The sequence below is a fragment of the Harpia harpyja genome, chromosome 14, assembly GCF_026419915.1.
Source record: "Harpia harpyja isolate bHarHar1 chromosome 14, bHarHar1 primary haplotype, whole genome shotgun sequence".
Lineage (NCBI taxonomy): Eukaryota > Metazoa > Chordata > Aves > Accipitriformes > Accipitridae > Harpia > Harpia harpyja.
In genome coordinates this window covers 35,576,366-35,593,352 of record NC_068953.1, presented here as the reverse complement: position 1 = coordinate 35,593,352, position 16,987 = coordinate 35,576,366, and the positions used below count along the sequence as shown (strand labels likewise).

Sequence of the window (16,987 nt, the reverse complement as noted above, 5' to 3'; positions counted from 1 at the left end):
CTTTCACGGTGGTCCCGCCTGCGTCGGAGCTCAGAGGCTGAAGTCGCGCAGCTGTGAAGCCCGTCTGGCTGGGGCGGGCTCTGGGGAGCCGGCCGGGCCGCCCTTCGCTGCCCGCTCTTCCTCGGCGTCGTGGACGAATCCTGGGGTCTGCAGCTGGGCGGTGGGGTCCCTCCCCGCAGGTCAGTCTTGGTGGTCGTGGCGCAGGTCTGTCGGAGGTGCTGGGGTGGTGGCTTACACTTGGTCATCCCGTCCGCACAGCGTGTTTAATGGTGTGGACGCCTCGGGCTGTACGTGCCCGCTGTCCCGCAGCTGTCGGCCAGGGGAAAAGGCAGCTCCCCGGATCATCTCCTCTGTGAGCAGCTGTCACTGATCCTTGAGCAGGTCCCGCAAGGGCTGGGGAGTGCAATAGTTTCAGAAGTACACCATTTGGTGTTACACACCGCTCTGTCTGGCGTTGTTTCTGCCTAAAGCCGTCAGGGACAGTTGGTTCTGGGTTCACACCTCAGCTTACTGATGTCATTCAGAAAATGCTGTGTGACTTCATCGTGTTTATCTGTAAGTTCTTTCCTGTCTTTTCCCTCAAACAGCTTCACTTGGATCTGGTAGGTTTCTTAACACCTGCTCCTCTGGGCAGTGAGCTGGGGGTCCCGGGGCGATGCAGCACAGCAGGGGCTGGTTTGGCCTGGCCTGCATCCTTTTAGAAGACAGTCAAGAACGAAGGTGTGAATGAGAGGGTGGAAATGTGTCACATTTGCTGCTGCTTTGGCTGATCGGTCACCAGCTGCAAAAGGACCAAAATAGGCATGCTTACCCGCTTAATGCAGGGGGGAAAAAAGCTCAACTCTGACCCTCTCTAGAGGTATCTGTTCTGAAACATTTGTAGGTGTCAGACTCTCCTGTGTCCTTTATTTGCTTGTGAAAGAAACATAGGTTGCACAGGCTAGATCTCACTTGACTTTGGGGCAGTGATTTGTCTTATCTGTGGTAATAATCCTTGAAGGCGCCTCAGGGACGGGGAGCGGGTCTCTGCGATGCCCTGCCAGCGTGCCTGGCATTGCGGGCTTCCCCCTGCGCCCTGTCTGTCGAGGCGTTCACACCAAGCTCATCGCACAAGCATGTGAGGGCTTTGAGATCAGTTACAGCGGCAGCACTGGCAGCTAGCTGTCTGTTGGGGAGTCGTAATTAGCTGCAGAGCTAACGCATTTGGTACGTATGCTTGAAGCGGAGGCTTGGAAATGCAGTCTTTGGTCATCCACTACACATGTAATTACTTGAGAGTAAACTCAGGAGGTCAGAAGGGGATCCCTTGAGAGTTAGTGGCAGGAGCGGTGATTCTATAATGGGACCGAAGTGCTCGGATGTTGGGTGTGTTTTGTGTCCTTTATAGGCACACAGGTAGTAATAGCTGCCTCAGTTTTCTGATGGAAAAAGTTTTAGGCTACTGTTGTTTTCTGACAGGAAAATATTTAGGTGAAAATAAGAGTTTGCTGAAATTAATATAACTTTTAACTGTGCTTTGGTTACATTTATTTGAAAGCAGAGGGTAAAAATTACTTGGTTTTTGCTGTTGGAATTGCTTATTCTTTTCTAGGACAGAAAAAAAGAGAAAGATGGGATAAGAAGGGTGAGAGGGGAAAGCACTTTAATGTTTATAAAAATCTGTTTAGTTTTAGCATAAGGCACCAAAACTAGAAGACAATATCACTTGAATTTGTTTGGTGGGTCTTTTTTTGGTTTTGGTTTTTTCTTCCCCCCCCCCCAAATGACTATGTTTAAACAGTCCAATTTTTATTCTAAATTGTTTGGGTCATTTTTCAGTATTAAAACACAACTTATAAGCGAAGTTGTTACTTTGGTCTGTTCTAATGTGTTTTGGATTTTGCTTTAGTATAACTATTGCTTTGTAATATAAAAAAATGCCACGGGCTGCTTCTGACTTTGGCAAAGGATTTAGTGATTCAGCTCATGTCAGGTGTACTTGAGAAAGTATAATTATTCAGCTTTTACCTCAGTCACTTGAAACTGGTTTCCTTAGGGTAGAAGATACCCTAAGGAAAAAAAATGCAAGGCTGGTGACAAGCTAAATGATCCAACAGTTTTGTTCTCAACTCTATTTTCTATAATCCTGCTTTTGTTTTCAGTGGTGGGTGGACATTTGTCATGGATTTGGCATGTGTGGACCAGTCATTGACCATCAAATAATTTGGTAATGACAGACTAATAACTTACCTATGCAGGGAAACCTTTTTTAAAAGAGAGAAATAGAACTTTCTTCTGCTCCTCTTAAGGCGGGTTCTGTCACCCTCTTCAGAAGAGTGGATTCCTTTAGGTTCATTTCCTTTACACACAGCACAAGCTGCACTAAAAAGGGACTTCTGTGCTGCAGTAAGAATATCTACATCCAGGGTTTGTATTGATATAAAATATATGTGTTTAAATTTATGCCTTAGATCATAATGAGAAACAGTGTGATTTCTTAGGGTAAATAAGATCCAATTTTAGGTATGACTGAATTTAGGAACTTGAAGAGATCAAACAGGACATATTTCTAGTGCCTGAAACTGGAATCTCAGAGTTCTATATTCTATTTATGGTTTTGCTACAGCGTTGTTACATGTCTGTAGGAAAATCATTTGCACAGGTAAACAATACTTTGCCACCTTGTGATATTTGGGATGCGTAAAGGGGAGTTGGATACAGGAGTAAAAGGTGAAGTATAGTACGCTGTACGTATACTATACTATGGAGTATCAGTATGAAAACATAGTAATATGAATGCTGAGTAGAAGCTGGCCTTCATATTAAAATGCTCACTGCTAGGAATCCTAGAGCAAAGAGAGTGATAGAGAAGAGATGACCCCAACATGGGATGGTTGAGGAGTAGACACGGCATGTTCTGTGAAAGAACACGGAAGGTTATCTCTGCTGCAGAGCTTGCCTTGGAGCTCCTAAAGCTCTGGTCTGATCTACAAATGACTGCAGCAGATTCCTGCATCCTCCTGGTTTTAATGAATCCCTGAGTGATTGGAAATGGTTCTGACTCATTGTTTTGCAATATTGTTTGGACGCATGCCCCAGAAGTGTTAGCATAAAGAGTGTATCAGCAAACGAAGTTGATTGTTGCTATTTCCTCAGATCGTGAATGTACAACTTCTTTGTCTGAATGAGTCAAAGATGAATGATGATCTCTAATTCAGTCTGCTTTCACTGACCAGCGTAAGGAAATCACCATCTGACCAGAGAAAAAAATTGTCTCTCATGCCTCCTTTGGTATACTGGTGCTCTGTACTTGCAAATGGAGTCCAACAAAAACAGTGTAGTTGAAATCTTTTGAATGTGAAATCACCTTAGTTTCCTAAGATCAGCATATAATATCTGGGGAAGGTTGTGTTTATGCTTCTGAATGGCATTTTTATTTCAGATGAATTTTAAGTGCATGAAGGTTATCTTTTTTATCTTATCCCCTTTATGCTGTGTATTTGCTAATGATAATTGTCTTGGATCATCAAGTGTATGATCTATTTTGGGCATCTGCTAATTGTGACTGTTGGGTGAAAGCCAGTGAGATATCTGCAGAAGTAATGAGAGTGGAAGGCAGTATAAGATAACGTGAAGTGATAGACATGGGAAACACTGGCACATCAGAGGTATGACTGGAGGGTCTGAACGCTTTGGAACAGTTTTGAGTTCAGTCTTCAAAAACAAGGCTCTAGGCTGACCTGGATGCTTGAACGGTTCCTTGGTATTGAGAGTAAGCTTGCTGGTTTGACCTTTGCAGAACAAGGGTATAAGTTAAAAGATCAGCAAAAGGGATGGGAATTTTCTGGTTATTTTTGACATAATATTACATGGATTCTATGCATCTGCAGAAGTAGATGTGTTCTTTGGAGGATGCTAGGAAATGAGTAAACTTGTCAATCAAACATAAAGTGGCTGTGTTCCCAGAGGCATCTTGGGTGGGTTTCCCATTCTCAAAGCACTGTTTTTAACTTGCTCTTCTGAATGACAAAGTCTCTCTTAGAACAATGGTTTTCTTTCAGGTGTGTTTGCATCAACGTTATTTATAGCCACGTACCTTGGATTCTGATGAAGGGAGTAGTCAGCCTGAGGGATTTACAGTCTTTGGGCAAGTCTCAGCAGTATCTCTTAATAAGTGGGCATTTTCCCATACTTGACTTTTGCATGCGCTCAGAACTTAATCTTGCAATTCAGGATGAGCAAAAGGTTTGGGGTTTTCAGCAAGGCTTGGCTTTGTCCTTTGTTTGCTTTTTCTGAAGTCTGTGGATGTTGAACTAGGTTTTGCACCAACACTTCAGAAAATCCTGCTCTGAACAATTGCAAGCAACATTATATAAACTTAGTATAGAGCCAATAGCTCAGAGATGTCCTCATTCTTGTAAATGCTACTAAAGCATTTATTGACTGTAGTTTCAAGCCCTGAGCAATATTGGTCAATGAGCTTTCTCCGAGATTATGAAAGGTTGCTTGAGGAATACAATAATTTGCTTACAAAGCAGAATTTGAGTTGTTTGTTTTCATTGAGACAAAAAAGAGATGTTTTTGTCCCAGGCATGAATGTGGCTTTGGGAAGGGAATTAATGAGCAGAGTAGCAGAACAGTTCACCTGGCTTCATCTTGAAAAACTCTGAAAATACAGGCCAAGTAAGGATCAGCCAGAAAATGTCTGAGAAAACACAGGTATGGAAAGTGGAAGTGGAAAAAAAACCCCCACGTTGTCATGCATCTAGTCAAAGTTCACCAATGCAAGTGTTGATTTCTACAGTATGCTTTAATAGTGCTATGGTTATTCTTGTCTTCAGTGTCACAGCCTGTGTGGTTTCTATTATTTGCCTGAGGTAGCTGGATGAGAGAGATCACCGCTAGAGCACAGATATAACAGGAAGACGTGGGAGGCAAATTTGTCTCGATTGCAGAGTTTTGAAACTGGAGTTTGAACTCATTTGTTAATGAAAATGCAGTAGGCCTCACAGAGCCTTTAAGAGAGCCACGACATCTCCAATGGAGACCTCCAGCGAGGCTGCTATTGAGGGTGTGAAAGCTATTGCTAGGGGCACCTTGCACCTCCCTCTCCTCCATGAGGTGTTTGCAAGTGTCTGTCATGCAGTGGAAATGGTAACTTCTGAAACGTGACAGAAATGGATGTGTTTTGGTCATGTGACAGATGCATGTCAGTCATGTCATGTCACAACATGCATACTATCCCATGAGGTGTGCAGATACACACCCTTCGAAAAGGAGAGGATGCAGTTTTGATGTATAGCTGAAACATTTCCCATCATCTGATACGAGTGAAGCTGTGGGTCCCTTGGGGACAGGGAGTGGGGCTTGCCAGAATAATGCGTGTGCCCCGTATCTTCTCCTCCATCTTGGAGGAAAGAGTGTAGAGGAGAGCAGGCTGTAGGCTGGGTGTGGGCCATTAGAAGCTCCCCACCTAGTAAGTACATTGTGAAGGGGAAAGGAGTGAAGGGAAATAAATAGTCGCAAAGTCCCCCTAGATCTCCTTGTACTTTGGAAATGGCGATCCAAAAGGATGCACTGCACAGAGATGTTAAGTATATGATGAGAGCTGTCACAGAATTACACAAAACTGTGTCGCTAGAGGATGGAAGCAGGTACCCCTTCTCAGCTTGTGTGTTGTGTAACTGGTCCTGAGTGCCTAATAGAGGGACATCTGATTTTGTTGATATCCCTTTACTTACTGTTACTATTTTTGAAAGAGTGAATGTTATTCCCAGCTAGTATCAGTGTAAGTGTTGATGCAGTAGCCCTTCTGCTTGAAATAAAGTAGTCAAATAATTTTTCTCCTAATGCGTAGGTTTTGCTAACATCAGCCAAAAATATATGTAGAAGTACTAAGAGACTATTTCTGTTCATTCGAAGCAATAGAAGGAGCATATTTGGAAAGGAATTTAATTGATACTCAACATGCCTCCCATGTGTTAGAAGCGAATGGTTTATAAAAAGGGAGGGAAAAACCAAAGCAGCCAGTCTTTTTTCTGAGGTGAGTGCACAATGAAAACTGGGTGCGTTTTGACAAGTTGTTGGATTTTTACAATGTATTTGCTGCTTATGGTATATGCTTTTGTTAGAGAAAAACCTTAAATATGTGCATTTCAACTTGGCAGGAACCCTGCAATTATTCTTTGGTACTTTGTCCTGTTTTATAAGAAGTCTGCTGATTTATCACAATAGCTGGATCTTCTTGCAACGTTGAATTGAGCTTATTTCTAAAGGATCAAAATAGAGCTTTGCTTGTGAAATATGCTTCACAGTGTACCACAGTCAGATGCCAAAGACTGCTATTTAAAAACATGCAGGAGCTGTATAGAAATATAGAACCTGGAAGTCCCCAGTGAGTCTGAAGCAAGCAGAATCTGGGGTTCATAAGGAAATGTACGTTACATTGAGAAGTACAGATATGCTGCTGAAGGCTAGAGATGTGTGAGAATAACTATATGGCTCAATGTAGTTAGATTAAACTTGCACCCTCAGCAAGTTTGCTGACGACACCAAGCTGTGTGGTGCGGTCGACACGCAGGAGGGAGGGGATGCCATCCAGAGGGACCTTGACAGGCTTAAGAGGTGAGCCCGTGCAAACCTCCTGAAGTTCAACAAGGCCAACTGCAAGGTCCTGCACATGGGTCGGGGCAACCCAAGCACAAATACAGGCTGGGCGATGAGTGGATTGAGAGCAGCCCAGAGGAGGACTTGGGGGTGTTTGCTGAGGAGAAGCTCAACATGACCCAGCAATGTGTGCTTGCAGCCCAGAAAACCAACCGTATCCTGGGCTGCATCAAGAGAAGCGTGACCAGCAGGTCGAGGGAGGTGATTCTGCCCCTCTACTGCGTTCTCGTGAGACCCCACCTGAAGTACTGTGTTCAGCTCTGGAGTCCTCAGCCCAGGAAAGACATGGACCTGTTGGAGCGGGTCTACAAAGATGATCAGAGGGCTGGAGCAGCAATCCTATGAAGAGAGGCTGAAAGAGTTGGGGTTGTTCAGCCTGGAGAAGAGAAGGCTCCAGAGAGACCTTACAGCAGCCTTCCAGTACCTAAAGGGGCCTACAGGAAAGCTGGAGAGGGATTTTTTTACAAGGGCACGTAGTGGTAGGATGAGGGGTAATGGCTATAAAGTAAAAGAGGATAGATTTAGGTTAGATGTAAGGAAGAAGTTCTTCACTGTGATGGTGGTGAGGCACTGGAACAGGTTGTCCAGAGAGGTTGTGGCTGCCCCATCCCTGGCAGTGTTCAAGGCCAGGTTGGATGGGGCTTTGAGCAGCCTGGTCTAGTGGAAGGTGTCCGTGCCCATGGCAGGGGGTTGGAACTAGATGACCTTTAAAGGTCCCTTCCAACCCAAACCATTCTATGATTCTATGATTTTATTGTGGTGCTAGAGGCCTTACAGCTATTTTACACGTTCTGATCTAAATACTAGATGTTGTTTGGGCCACTGGGGATAATGCTAGTGTTCATCTACACAGGAAACACCAAACATGTTGTAAACTGGTTGGCTGGTTATTGTATTAAAATCCATTATGTTAACATAACTTATGTTGCTGTGTGGGTATATCCCGAGGGGTCATTGGTTTAACCCCAGCCAGCAACTAAGCACCACGCAGCCGCTCACTCACTTCCCCCCCACCCAGTGGGATGGGTGAGAAAATCGGGAAAAGAAGTAAAACTCGTGGGTTGAGATAAGAACGGTTTAATAGAACAGAAAAGAAGAAACTAATAATGATAATGATAACACTAATAAAATGACAACAGCAATAATAAGAGGATTGGAATGTACAAATGATGTGCAGTGCAATTGCTCACCACCCACCGATCGACACCCAGCTAGTCCCCAAGCGGCGATTCCCCCGCCCCCACTCCCCCCAGTTTATATACTAGATGTGATGTCACACGGTATGGAATACCCCCTTGGCCAGTTTGGGTCAGGTGCCTTGGCTGTGTCCTGTGCCAACTTCTTGTGCCCCTCCAGCTTTCTCGCTGGCTGGGCATGAGAAGCTGAAAAATCCTTGACTTTAGACTAAACATTACTTAGCAACAACTGAAAACACCAGTGTTATCAACATTCTTCTCATACTGAACTCAAAACATAGCACTGTACCAGCTACTAGGAAGACAATCAACTCTATCCCAGCTGAAACCAGGACACGAGGAATAAAGTGATCTCTGATCATCTTCTCTTCCAGAAGCAGCACAGCATAGTGCACTCCCAGGTGCTTGTATGCACCAATGTGAGGCTTGTTTTTCCAGACCTCACAGAGCTTATCATTTTAAAAGATTGTGTTCAGGAAACAAATTTCACAGTTACACAGAGTAATGCATGCAACAAATGCTGCCTGTGTTTTTCTCATTTGAAACATCTAGTGTGTGATGGAAGATGTTGCACCGAAAACTCTGTAAATTGAATCACAGTGCCTTTTTGCAGCAGTAGTTCAGGTTTCTGTTTGCTGTCCTGCCTGTGTGCTTCAGAAACACTGCCTGACATGAGAAAAAGGAAGCTCTGCCTTGTCATCTCCTTGGTTCATGGTCTGCCTGCTGACATTTAATGAAGAAGCCTGTAATGCTGAGTCTCATGCTAGCTCTCTGTTGTAGCATGGATGCTTTATTGCCCATAAGTTTGTCAAATTATTCATTAGTTGCTTTACTTCAGTCACATTTATGTTTCAAGGTGTGTTCTGTGCTTCTGGTTAAATATGTGCTCAGTTACTTCAGTGAGGGGCAAGAACCTTCTTCACTTATAGGCACTCACCTCTTTGCAGATTCGGACCCTCACTATTTGGCTGAGACTGCTAAATTAATTCTTTTGATTGATCAATGGTATCTTTGGCCATGAGTGAGCTGCAATGGATCTAAAGTGACTATACCAGAAATGTGTTTTACTGATTCTTTGCCTGTTGGAAGATCGTGATGAATGTCATTCTTTCTTAATATTGTAGTTGCATCATCTTTGTGCATCAATGAGAAGTCCAGTTATGGCTTTGTTCAAGCAACAGAAGGTGGAGGATGTTTACGAAATTGGGGAAGAGCTAGGAAGGTAAGTTCATGCTGGTGACACCATACTATTCTAAAAGCTGACACGTGGGGATATTTGCCACATCTTAAAACAATGACTGCATGATAGCCTAAATCAATTGCAATATACAACAAGAGAAACACATCCTTTTATAAAAAGTGTACTTTGGATATTATTTTCTTTTTAGGTTAAGTGTGCTAACTGTTTTTCCTGTTTCTTTTCTTGCAACTAGGACAACAAAAGGTATGTTTACACTGTCTTTTGTAGGTAGGTGTCATCTGTGTCTGTGCGTTAGACTGAGTTCACCTGTCCATTCTCTAAACCAGCTAGGAAACAGGAACCCATTGTGCTGTCGTCATAGACGCAGCACTTTAATTTGGCTTGTTGTTTTGAACAGTGCTGCACAGCACTGTTTCAACTGGCTCCGAGCACTGACAGACATGTTCATATCTGCCTGCAAAACACTGTGTATGTATTCCTGAAAAGATTTACCTGTCAAAATTTCAGCTGGACTGGTTAATACCTGTATATAGCTTTTAATCTATACAGGTTTATCTGCAGGTATTAATTATAGGTGGAGTTAATGGGCTATTACCATGCTTAACCATAAGCACCTGTTTAAACACTGCTGGGTTTGTGAGCTGGATGACACAGGGCTCCCCCAGTCACTTAGCAACATAGAGTGCTCTGGGTGAGGATAGCTGGTTTCCATTCAGTGTCCAACCCTCCAATTATTTTCTTTTTAGTATGCAAATAGCTAAATTAGGACTATACACATGTTGGCTTCTTTCCCAACGTCTGGCAGTTGGTTTTGATAAATGACTGTGTATGTGCAATTACCCTTTTTCAAGGGCCAATAATTTAGTTACATTAAAACACTTCAGTTGAAGCTGTTTTCCTGCCAAATCTTATTTTTTGCAGTGCCAGCTATTTTATTTTTAGAATTGTTGAGAAGATTTCTTTTAAGGGGAGATTTTTTCTGGGTTTGGATTTTTGTTGTTTTTTCATTTCCTTCCCTCTCACAAAGGTCTCAACTAGGATATTTTCTGTAACTACTTACTTTTGAGTATTGACTGGTTCTGAGAACATCAGCCTGAAAGTGAAAATCTGACAACAGTGAGCAGTAAAGAAATTCAGTGTGTGTATGCAGGGTGTAAAAGGTGTGCATTTTTTAACCTAGGAAGCCCTAGTATGTGCTGTAACAGTCAAACTGCTAAAATGAGAAACTGGAAACCAAGTAGCATATTTTTACTTTGGTTCCTGAATTGTTTTTGGAAATCCAGTGTCTTTTGAGATGATGAACCTCACTCTCCTCTTCAAGCTGATGGTTATTAGGCCTTTCGAATGGAGAAGTGTAGTTGAAACAACCTGGTAAAGGCTGGCCCTTGCTATTTGAATCTGCCTGAAAGGCCTCAGCCTGGTAAAGGCTTGCATGGTCACAGCAGAACCTCCTCCTTTCCTGGCTGCGTGTCATAGAAACATGGCTGATCCCAGGGTTATGTCATGGAGCTGGTACTCACTACATGTTGGGTGATGGGCTGGTTTAGAGGAGACTACACTCAGACATGGAATCTGAAATTGTTGCCTTTTTTAATGGGCGTATTCTCTGCAAGAAAGACCTTTTCTAGATAAGCCAGAAGAAGGAGTAGGTGTGTACGTGAGCAAGAGCCATCCTTACATGACAAAGGGGGTATTAAACTCCACTACAAAACCATGTTCTAGTTCTCAGCATTTTGTGTGTAATACTTCTTGTAGATGAGATATCCAAGTCTACTTAGTACTGAGGTCTGTAGGCAAAAATGTTTCCTGAAAGACCTGAAGGAAATAGGCAAATTGCAACAAGCAGACCTCTGCTGCTTGTTACAATTTTTCAAGGAAAACCCTGTAATTGTAAATTGTGAGAAGAGGGCAGCAAGATTGGAATTAGCTCCCTTGCTCTGAATGTGTTCAAGTTGTAAACGTTACACATGCCCATGAATATAACATCACATTGTCTTTGTCAGTGTATTTTCACTTTCAGATTTTGTGAGGAGCTCTGCAGACCTCTTGTTTCAGCTGTGTGTTTTATGTGGAGTGTCACTGGGTTATCATGCCTCTGTATCTCTGAGCAGTAACTACTGATTAAGGCCAGCAACAAATGATATCTTGCTTTGTTAGAAGAAAAATAACACAGTAGACAGGTTGTGGTGACTGAAATGCAAGAGTCTTTTCCAATGCTGACTGGTGCCCTTAGAACCTGTAGATGCCTTTTGTTAGTTCAATACGTTCGCAACAAGCTTTTAATTGCTGACTGTTACAGGCAGGTGAAAGGATTAATTTATTATCATTCTGGCAACAGAAGTCACTTACAAAACAAAGGTTTTCAAACTCTGTGAAGAGTCTGTCCTGTTCATGTCCTCCTGAGTCTATGATTTCTTGAGAACAAAAGTAGTCATTAATACAGGCCTAGTGCTTGTTCTAGCTTGGATTCAGTCAGAAGTTAAAATACAGGATCTCACTGACAGCCAGCACCTGTTTTTCTGAAAGTCTTTGCACAGTACTTAGGAAAGGAGGCTCCTATTAAATACTGCAAATACTCCTTAGCAAGGCTCAGATATATCTGGTCTGGTGATAAAATTAGACCCTTCCTGTCGCTGTGCAGCACTGAAGGTAGCTGCAGCAAAGGCTCTTCAGATCCAGCTGTATAAAACCCTGCCAATGGCGCGTTTGTGGACTCCTCAACCAAATCATTCTCGGAATCACTGCTGAGCTAGAAGAAACTCAAACAATGCTGGAAATGCAGTTGTCTCCTGTGCCGAGGCAATGGTGTGAGAGAAAACTCTTTGCAGAAAGGGGGAGCAGGTTTTCCATAGCTGCAGCTTGTGTGCTGTAACTAGCTGCCTAGCTCCAACATTCCCTCAATCTTTTAAATATTAACCTTAGGTTTACACCTCTGTTGCTCAACTTCTCCAAAGGGTGCATACAGGGAACAACAAGTCAAGCATGTGGCATTAAAAAAGTTGCTGATGGGCTTGTTCATTCTAGCAGCTATACTTGGGAAGCTTATCATGGCCTATGCTGAATGAGTGCAATACTGTATTATCATATATGTATATTTAAAGTTACTTCCTGCAAGATAATATCGGTTGGTTTGTAAGTGTGAAGTCTGTGGGGACTGAGGTTCTCCAGCAATAGCTGAAAGGGAGCCTAAAAAGAGGAGGACCCTCTAAAGTGAATTTAGCAAATTTCAACATTTTAAAATAAATAAAAAACCCTTTTGAAATCTATAATACAGTTTATTGCTAGAATATTGAAATATTAATTTTTTTCTTTTTCAAAATTTATGACGAGAAGGAGAGAGTTTAGAAAACTTAACTGAACATGAATATGTTATAGGGATATTTATTTTAAAAGTCCTCAGTTATACTAGTTAGTCTGGAAGTCTAGAAGAGCTAGAAAGCAATGTGGTATAAAGTAATCAGTGCCTGCAAAGGTATTAGAAGATTCTCTTCTCTTTCCCCTTCTCCCAAGGGCAGTAGATTGTGTGATTTGGGAGTACTTTATACAGTCCTCCCAGGCATTTAATGCTGTCACTCTTTGAAGGCATCAGACTTTCTGACGGGGTCGGTTTCTTTCTGTGTCTGAGCTGTTGATCAAAAATAGATACTTGAAAAATTATTTTCCATAGAATGCTTGCAAAATGTATCCCTCCTCAAATATGACTTTATGTTGCTAAATGTAACTCTTATTCAAGTAATGGCAAACCGCATTCTTTACCATTGATTTTATTAAACTTTTTAGGAAACCTATTAACGGTTTTGCCTGTTTTGAGGAAGATCCTGGTATAAGCCATTTGCAGGAATGTTTGTAGCAGATCACTCTAACGGCATGCCAAAGCAATGGAAACGCTTCCTGGAAAATGTGAGGAAGTGGAGGCTAACTTGACTTCTTGGGAATATGCAGCAGGTCAAATAACTGCTGGTTCTCGTGGCAAGGGAGGTCACAGCAAGAGACAACCAAGAATGGAAACTTCAATCAAGGCCAGTGCAGTCCGAGAGAAGGAAGAACTGGCCTACTGAGCTAGTGGCATAGTTCCCAGGAAAGTGGCAGCCGTAAAGCTCACTGGAGAGCTTTGTGATTTGGATGGGTAGTTCTGTCTAGCTGGACAAAAGGAGGTCTTGTACAAACCTGCAGTAGCCTCTTCCAGCTGTACTAGCAAACACTGATGGTGGCGGTAGGTGCACAGAGAGTGCTAGAATTTCAGTGACGTGCAGTGTAATTTATAAAAGGTTGTACCGCAGAGTCATTAATCTATTACCTAAATGTGTTGCCAGCCAGGCTGTAGAGAGCTGTTGACATTTGTGCCTTCTGGGCAGTGTCACTGTTACATGTCAAGCCTGGGCAGAGGGTAGGAAGTGTCACGGAACTTGTCCGGAAGTGTTTCGTGACAGTGCTTGTTGAGAAAGTGTGTTCCTGCACGGTGGTGCGGGAATCGCATTGCAGTGTCCTGAGACAGTGTCCTGCACACCGCAGGTCAGCTCTCTGGAGTGTACAAGGACTTAGATCATGCTCAACAAAGACAAACCTTGGAGTGATGTTTCTGGGTAAGGAAGTCTCCCCCTTTCCTTCATTATTGTCCTTTCACTGTAGGGAAGGGGCTCTGCCTTCCTCTGCAATGTGTGCCAGCCTTACCACCTGCCATTCCAGTTTCTTGCCTGTTTCAGTGTCTGGGAACTATGCTCATCTCTAGCCTCAACTTTCTCCAGCTTTTGTCTGGTTTTGCTATGTTTTCTGCAGAGGTAGGCAATCTTGTATGGATACAAGATGCATGGTCTGGTGAACTGGTCTTCATAGGAAATCAAAACAGTCTTCCAGTATGCATGAGAAACAGGAAAAGCATTTTGTTCACTTGCTAGTTTGAAATCCTCTCTGTTGGGAGAGACAGACAGCTTATTGCTGATACAGCATGGTGGCCTCTGAGGAAAGCAGCTGGGCATGTCTTTAAAATTGTAAGAGCTTTTCTTCTGAGAAGAAAAACAGGCAGGGCTTGCTGAAATTGTGTAGAATACTGAGATAGCTGTTTTCTGTGGGGTCCTGTGCCTAATCCTAGAAACCCAAGCTAATGCCTTGTTAATGCAAAAGGTGAGCTAAATTTGAGTGGATCGGGCTTAGACTGTGGAAATCAATTTTATAGCAAGGCTGTGACATTTTTCTGCATGTTAGGATGGTCTGTATTTCACTTTGAGGAATTTTCTGCTGTATGTGCTTAAATATCACTACCTAGTTGTTTCCTCATGTTTCTTGGGGTTTTTTTAGCAGCAGTGTCATGATTAAAGCCAAGCTAGATCTTTCATCTATGGCCTATCGTGCCTCCTGTTGTCCGCCCTCTCCAGCTACAAGTTCCTGTCTCCTCCCTGCCTTGTGTGTGGGGGATCAGCTCCGCTCACTGAGACAGGTGGAACCTCTTTCTCTGGGTGAAGCTTAAAAGGACAGCAAATGCAACATTTTACCAGTGGTAATGGGACCTTGGGGCTTGGCACATAATCCCTGTTCTGACAGTGTAACTAATAAATATTTATTTACGTAATGACAACAAAAGGCAGAGATAACTGAGGGATTCTTTGTAGGGGAGGAACTTTGAAATCTATGATAAAAAGGCATGTCATCCAGCTAAGTGGACTCCTTGGTAAACAGAGGGTGTGACTGCAGCTAGGAAATTTACCCTTAACACACATCGCACAGTATCTTCGTACCAGGAATGCTTTTTCTATCTATAGAAATTGTTCAGTATTGGGCTTTCTCAGACATGAACCTTAACTCTGTTCTTAGATTAATGTATAATTTGAATTAGTTCTTTACATTTGGAAGAATAACACACACAAAGCAAGTCTTTGCTTTTGATGCAAAATGTAAGTTTAGTTACTGAGCGCTAACCAGCACCTCTACTACTGTTTCTTGTTACAAAAATCTTTTATGTCATGTGTTTGATGTATATTGAATTTTTTGTTGAAACAGTTTTGGCATCCAGTACTTGGTCACCATCACTATGATTGTAATCGGCTGTCTGATGCAGTCATTACTTTTGGATTTTTTTATTCCTTCTAGCAAAATGAGTGATATTAGCTTTTTGCTTTTTAAACAAATTTCCCTGCTAGTTTTCAGTGTTCTTTCAACTGTGTCCAAAATCTTTGATTTGTTAACAGGAAGTGCAGAGAAAATACGGGGGAGTTTTTGTTGTTTGCTTTTGGTTTTTTGTGGTTTTTTTTTTTTCCCCCTAATAATACAAAGCTGCTCTACCTACAGTAACTGAGAACTCGTCTTGGTTATTTAGAACTGGCCTTAGCCTTACTTAGTAACAAAGTTGTGCATTTTTTTTGAGTGAATTCCTTATTACCAGCATCCATCTCAATGATGGAAGTGATCTCAGTGTATCTCCTCACTCCATATCTGGCTTTGAAAGTATAATTAGAGCTGAGTGACCCCAGTAGGCAGTGCTCAGAAAGCTCACATTCAGTAATGTCTTTAACCCCTGAATATTAAGCCTAATCCCAGTCTTTGCTTTGCCATTTCTGTAAAAATAAAACTATTTTTTCCACTTTGCATTGCAGTAGAAAGCAGATGGAAATTTGAACAGCTGAGAAAATAGACTCTGTATGGTATTCATTCTATGCTTTTGAAATGAAAAATGTTACTTATGAGTAAAAATACACATAAAATAAACATAGTGCAGCTCACCACCGGACTAACAACAATAAAGCATTGGACAAATTACTAGCATCTTATGCAGAATAGGGCTTGCAGATACTTGTCTGATGGTCAAGCTTAATTTAGCTCAGGTGACATCTATTAATAATTGTTAAAACTCTACCTTGGTGGTTTTGAACCGGAATGAAAACCTGTTGTAATATCTGAGTGTGACGCGCAGTGATGCTTTGGTGAGGAGAGACATATAAAATCACTCAAATAGCTAGACTTGTTCTATCTAGTGCCAGCATGTTTGGGTTGGAGTAACTGGCCTGTTTTGGGCAGCCCATATTGCAGATTCATTTACACCACAAGTGGGTGACTGTATCCTAAAGCCAGGACTTCTAATCTTTACTTACTACAGAATATACAGCTTCTGTGAGAGGGTAGTTAACCTCAATATCTGAGTTTTGTGGCCCTATAATCCTCACAGAGAGAGAATTTCTATTGTTCTGTCTGTTGCATATGTAGGAAGAGCAGCGGGAACAAATAATGTAGCTTCTGTGTTGTCCTGCTTGTGGAGGAGATTGTTTACTTCAATATAGTAAAGATTAAATAAGATGAGGAGATAACTTCCACCTCTTATTTGGCAGACCAGAAGACTCCACAAAGAACAGTGGAAGGGGAGTATCAGCAACCCTTTGTGGTTTTGGCCTTACAGATAATTTGCTAAAATCTTGATTAAAATGCCAGCATGATTTCCATCTTTCATACATGAGGAGAGAGAAAAATCATTTAACCATAATACTGCTATCCTCTTAAAATTTATCTGCTCCCAGGTATATTATATACAGTCCATATCTAGCTGGATTTGGACCTTTTAACACAAAGGTACAGTGTGCTAACTTTCTGCATGCATATTATATATGTGCTGGTGTTGCTCCACATAGCAGAAGGAACAGCTTATCAAATCAGCTATTCCTGCTGAGCATGAGTCAGCTTTGACCTTCCCTAGGTCTCTGGACTCTGTTCATTACCACTCCGAGAGCTGATATTCAATCTAAAAGCTAAGTGTGATAAGTGGGGAAAATTTTTTATCATGTGCATTTTATTCCTGAGCTTCAGATTACGTAAAATGCTTGCCAGGCTATCAGGAATTTGTCAGTGCTGTATCACTGCAGACTCTGCTACTCCGACCTCGGGAGCTGATAAGGGCCACATTGCTTGTCACTGTGTGATTGGCAAGTTTCCAAAAACATTTAACAGCTTCAGGAGATGCTGG

The 16,987-nt window shown here is 42.2% G+C and overlaps 1 protein-coding gene across 5 annotated transcripts in view; it reads left to right on the top strand.

Moving 5' to 3' along the window:
• The window catches only part of DAPK2 (death associated protein kinase 2), a 61,100-nt gene that overhangs the window by 967 nt on the left and 43,146 nt on the right, over positions 1 to 16,987 (top strand). For 4 of the 5 annotated variants that reach the window (XM_052807537.1, XM_052807536.1, XM_052807533.1 and 1 more), the window contains one exon: positions 8,966 to 9,063. In XM_052807537.1, the coding sequence (XP_052663497.1) occupies positions 8,987 to 9,063 (77 nt within the window). In that variant the 5' untranslated portion in view covers positions 8,966 to 8,986. Of the gene's footprint in view, positions 1 to 8,965; positions 9,064 to 13,551; positions 13,626 to 16,987 lie in introns of those variants that run through there. The other variant, XM_052807534.1, reaches the window with a different exon arrangement.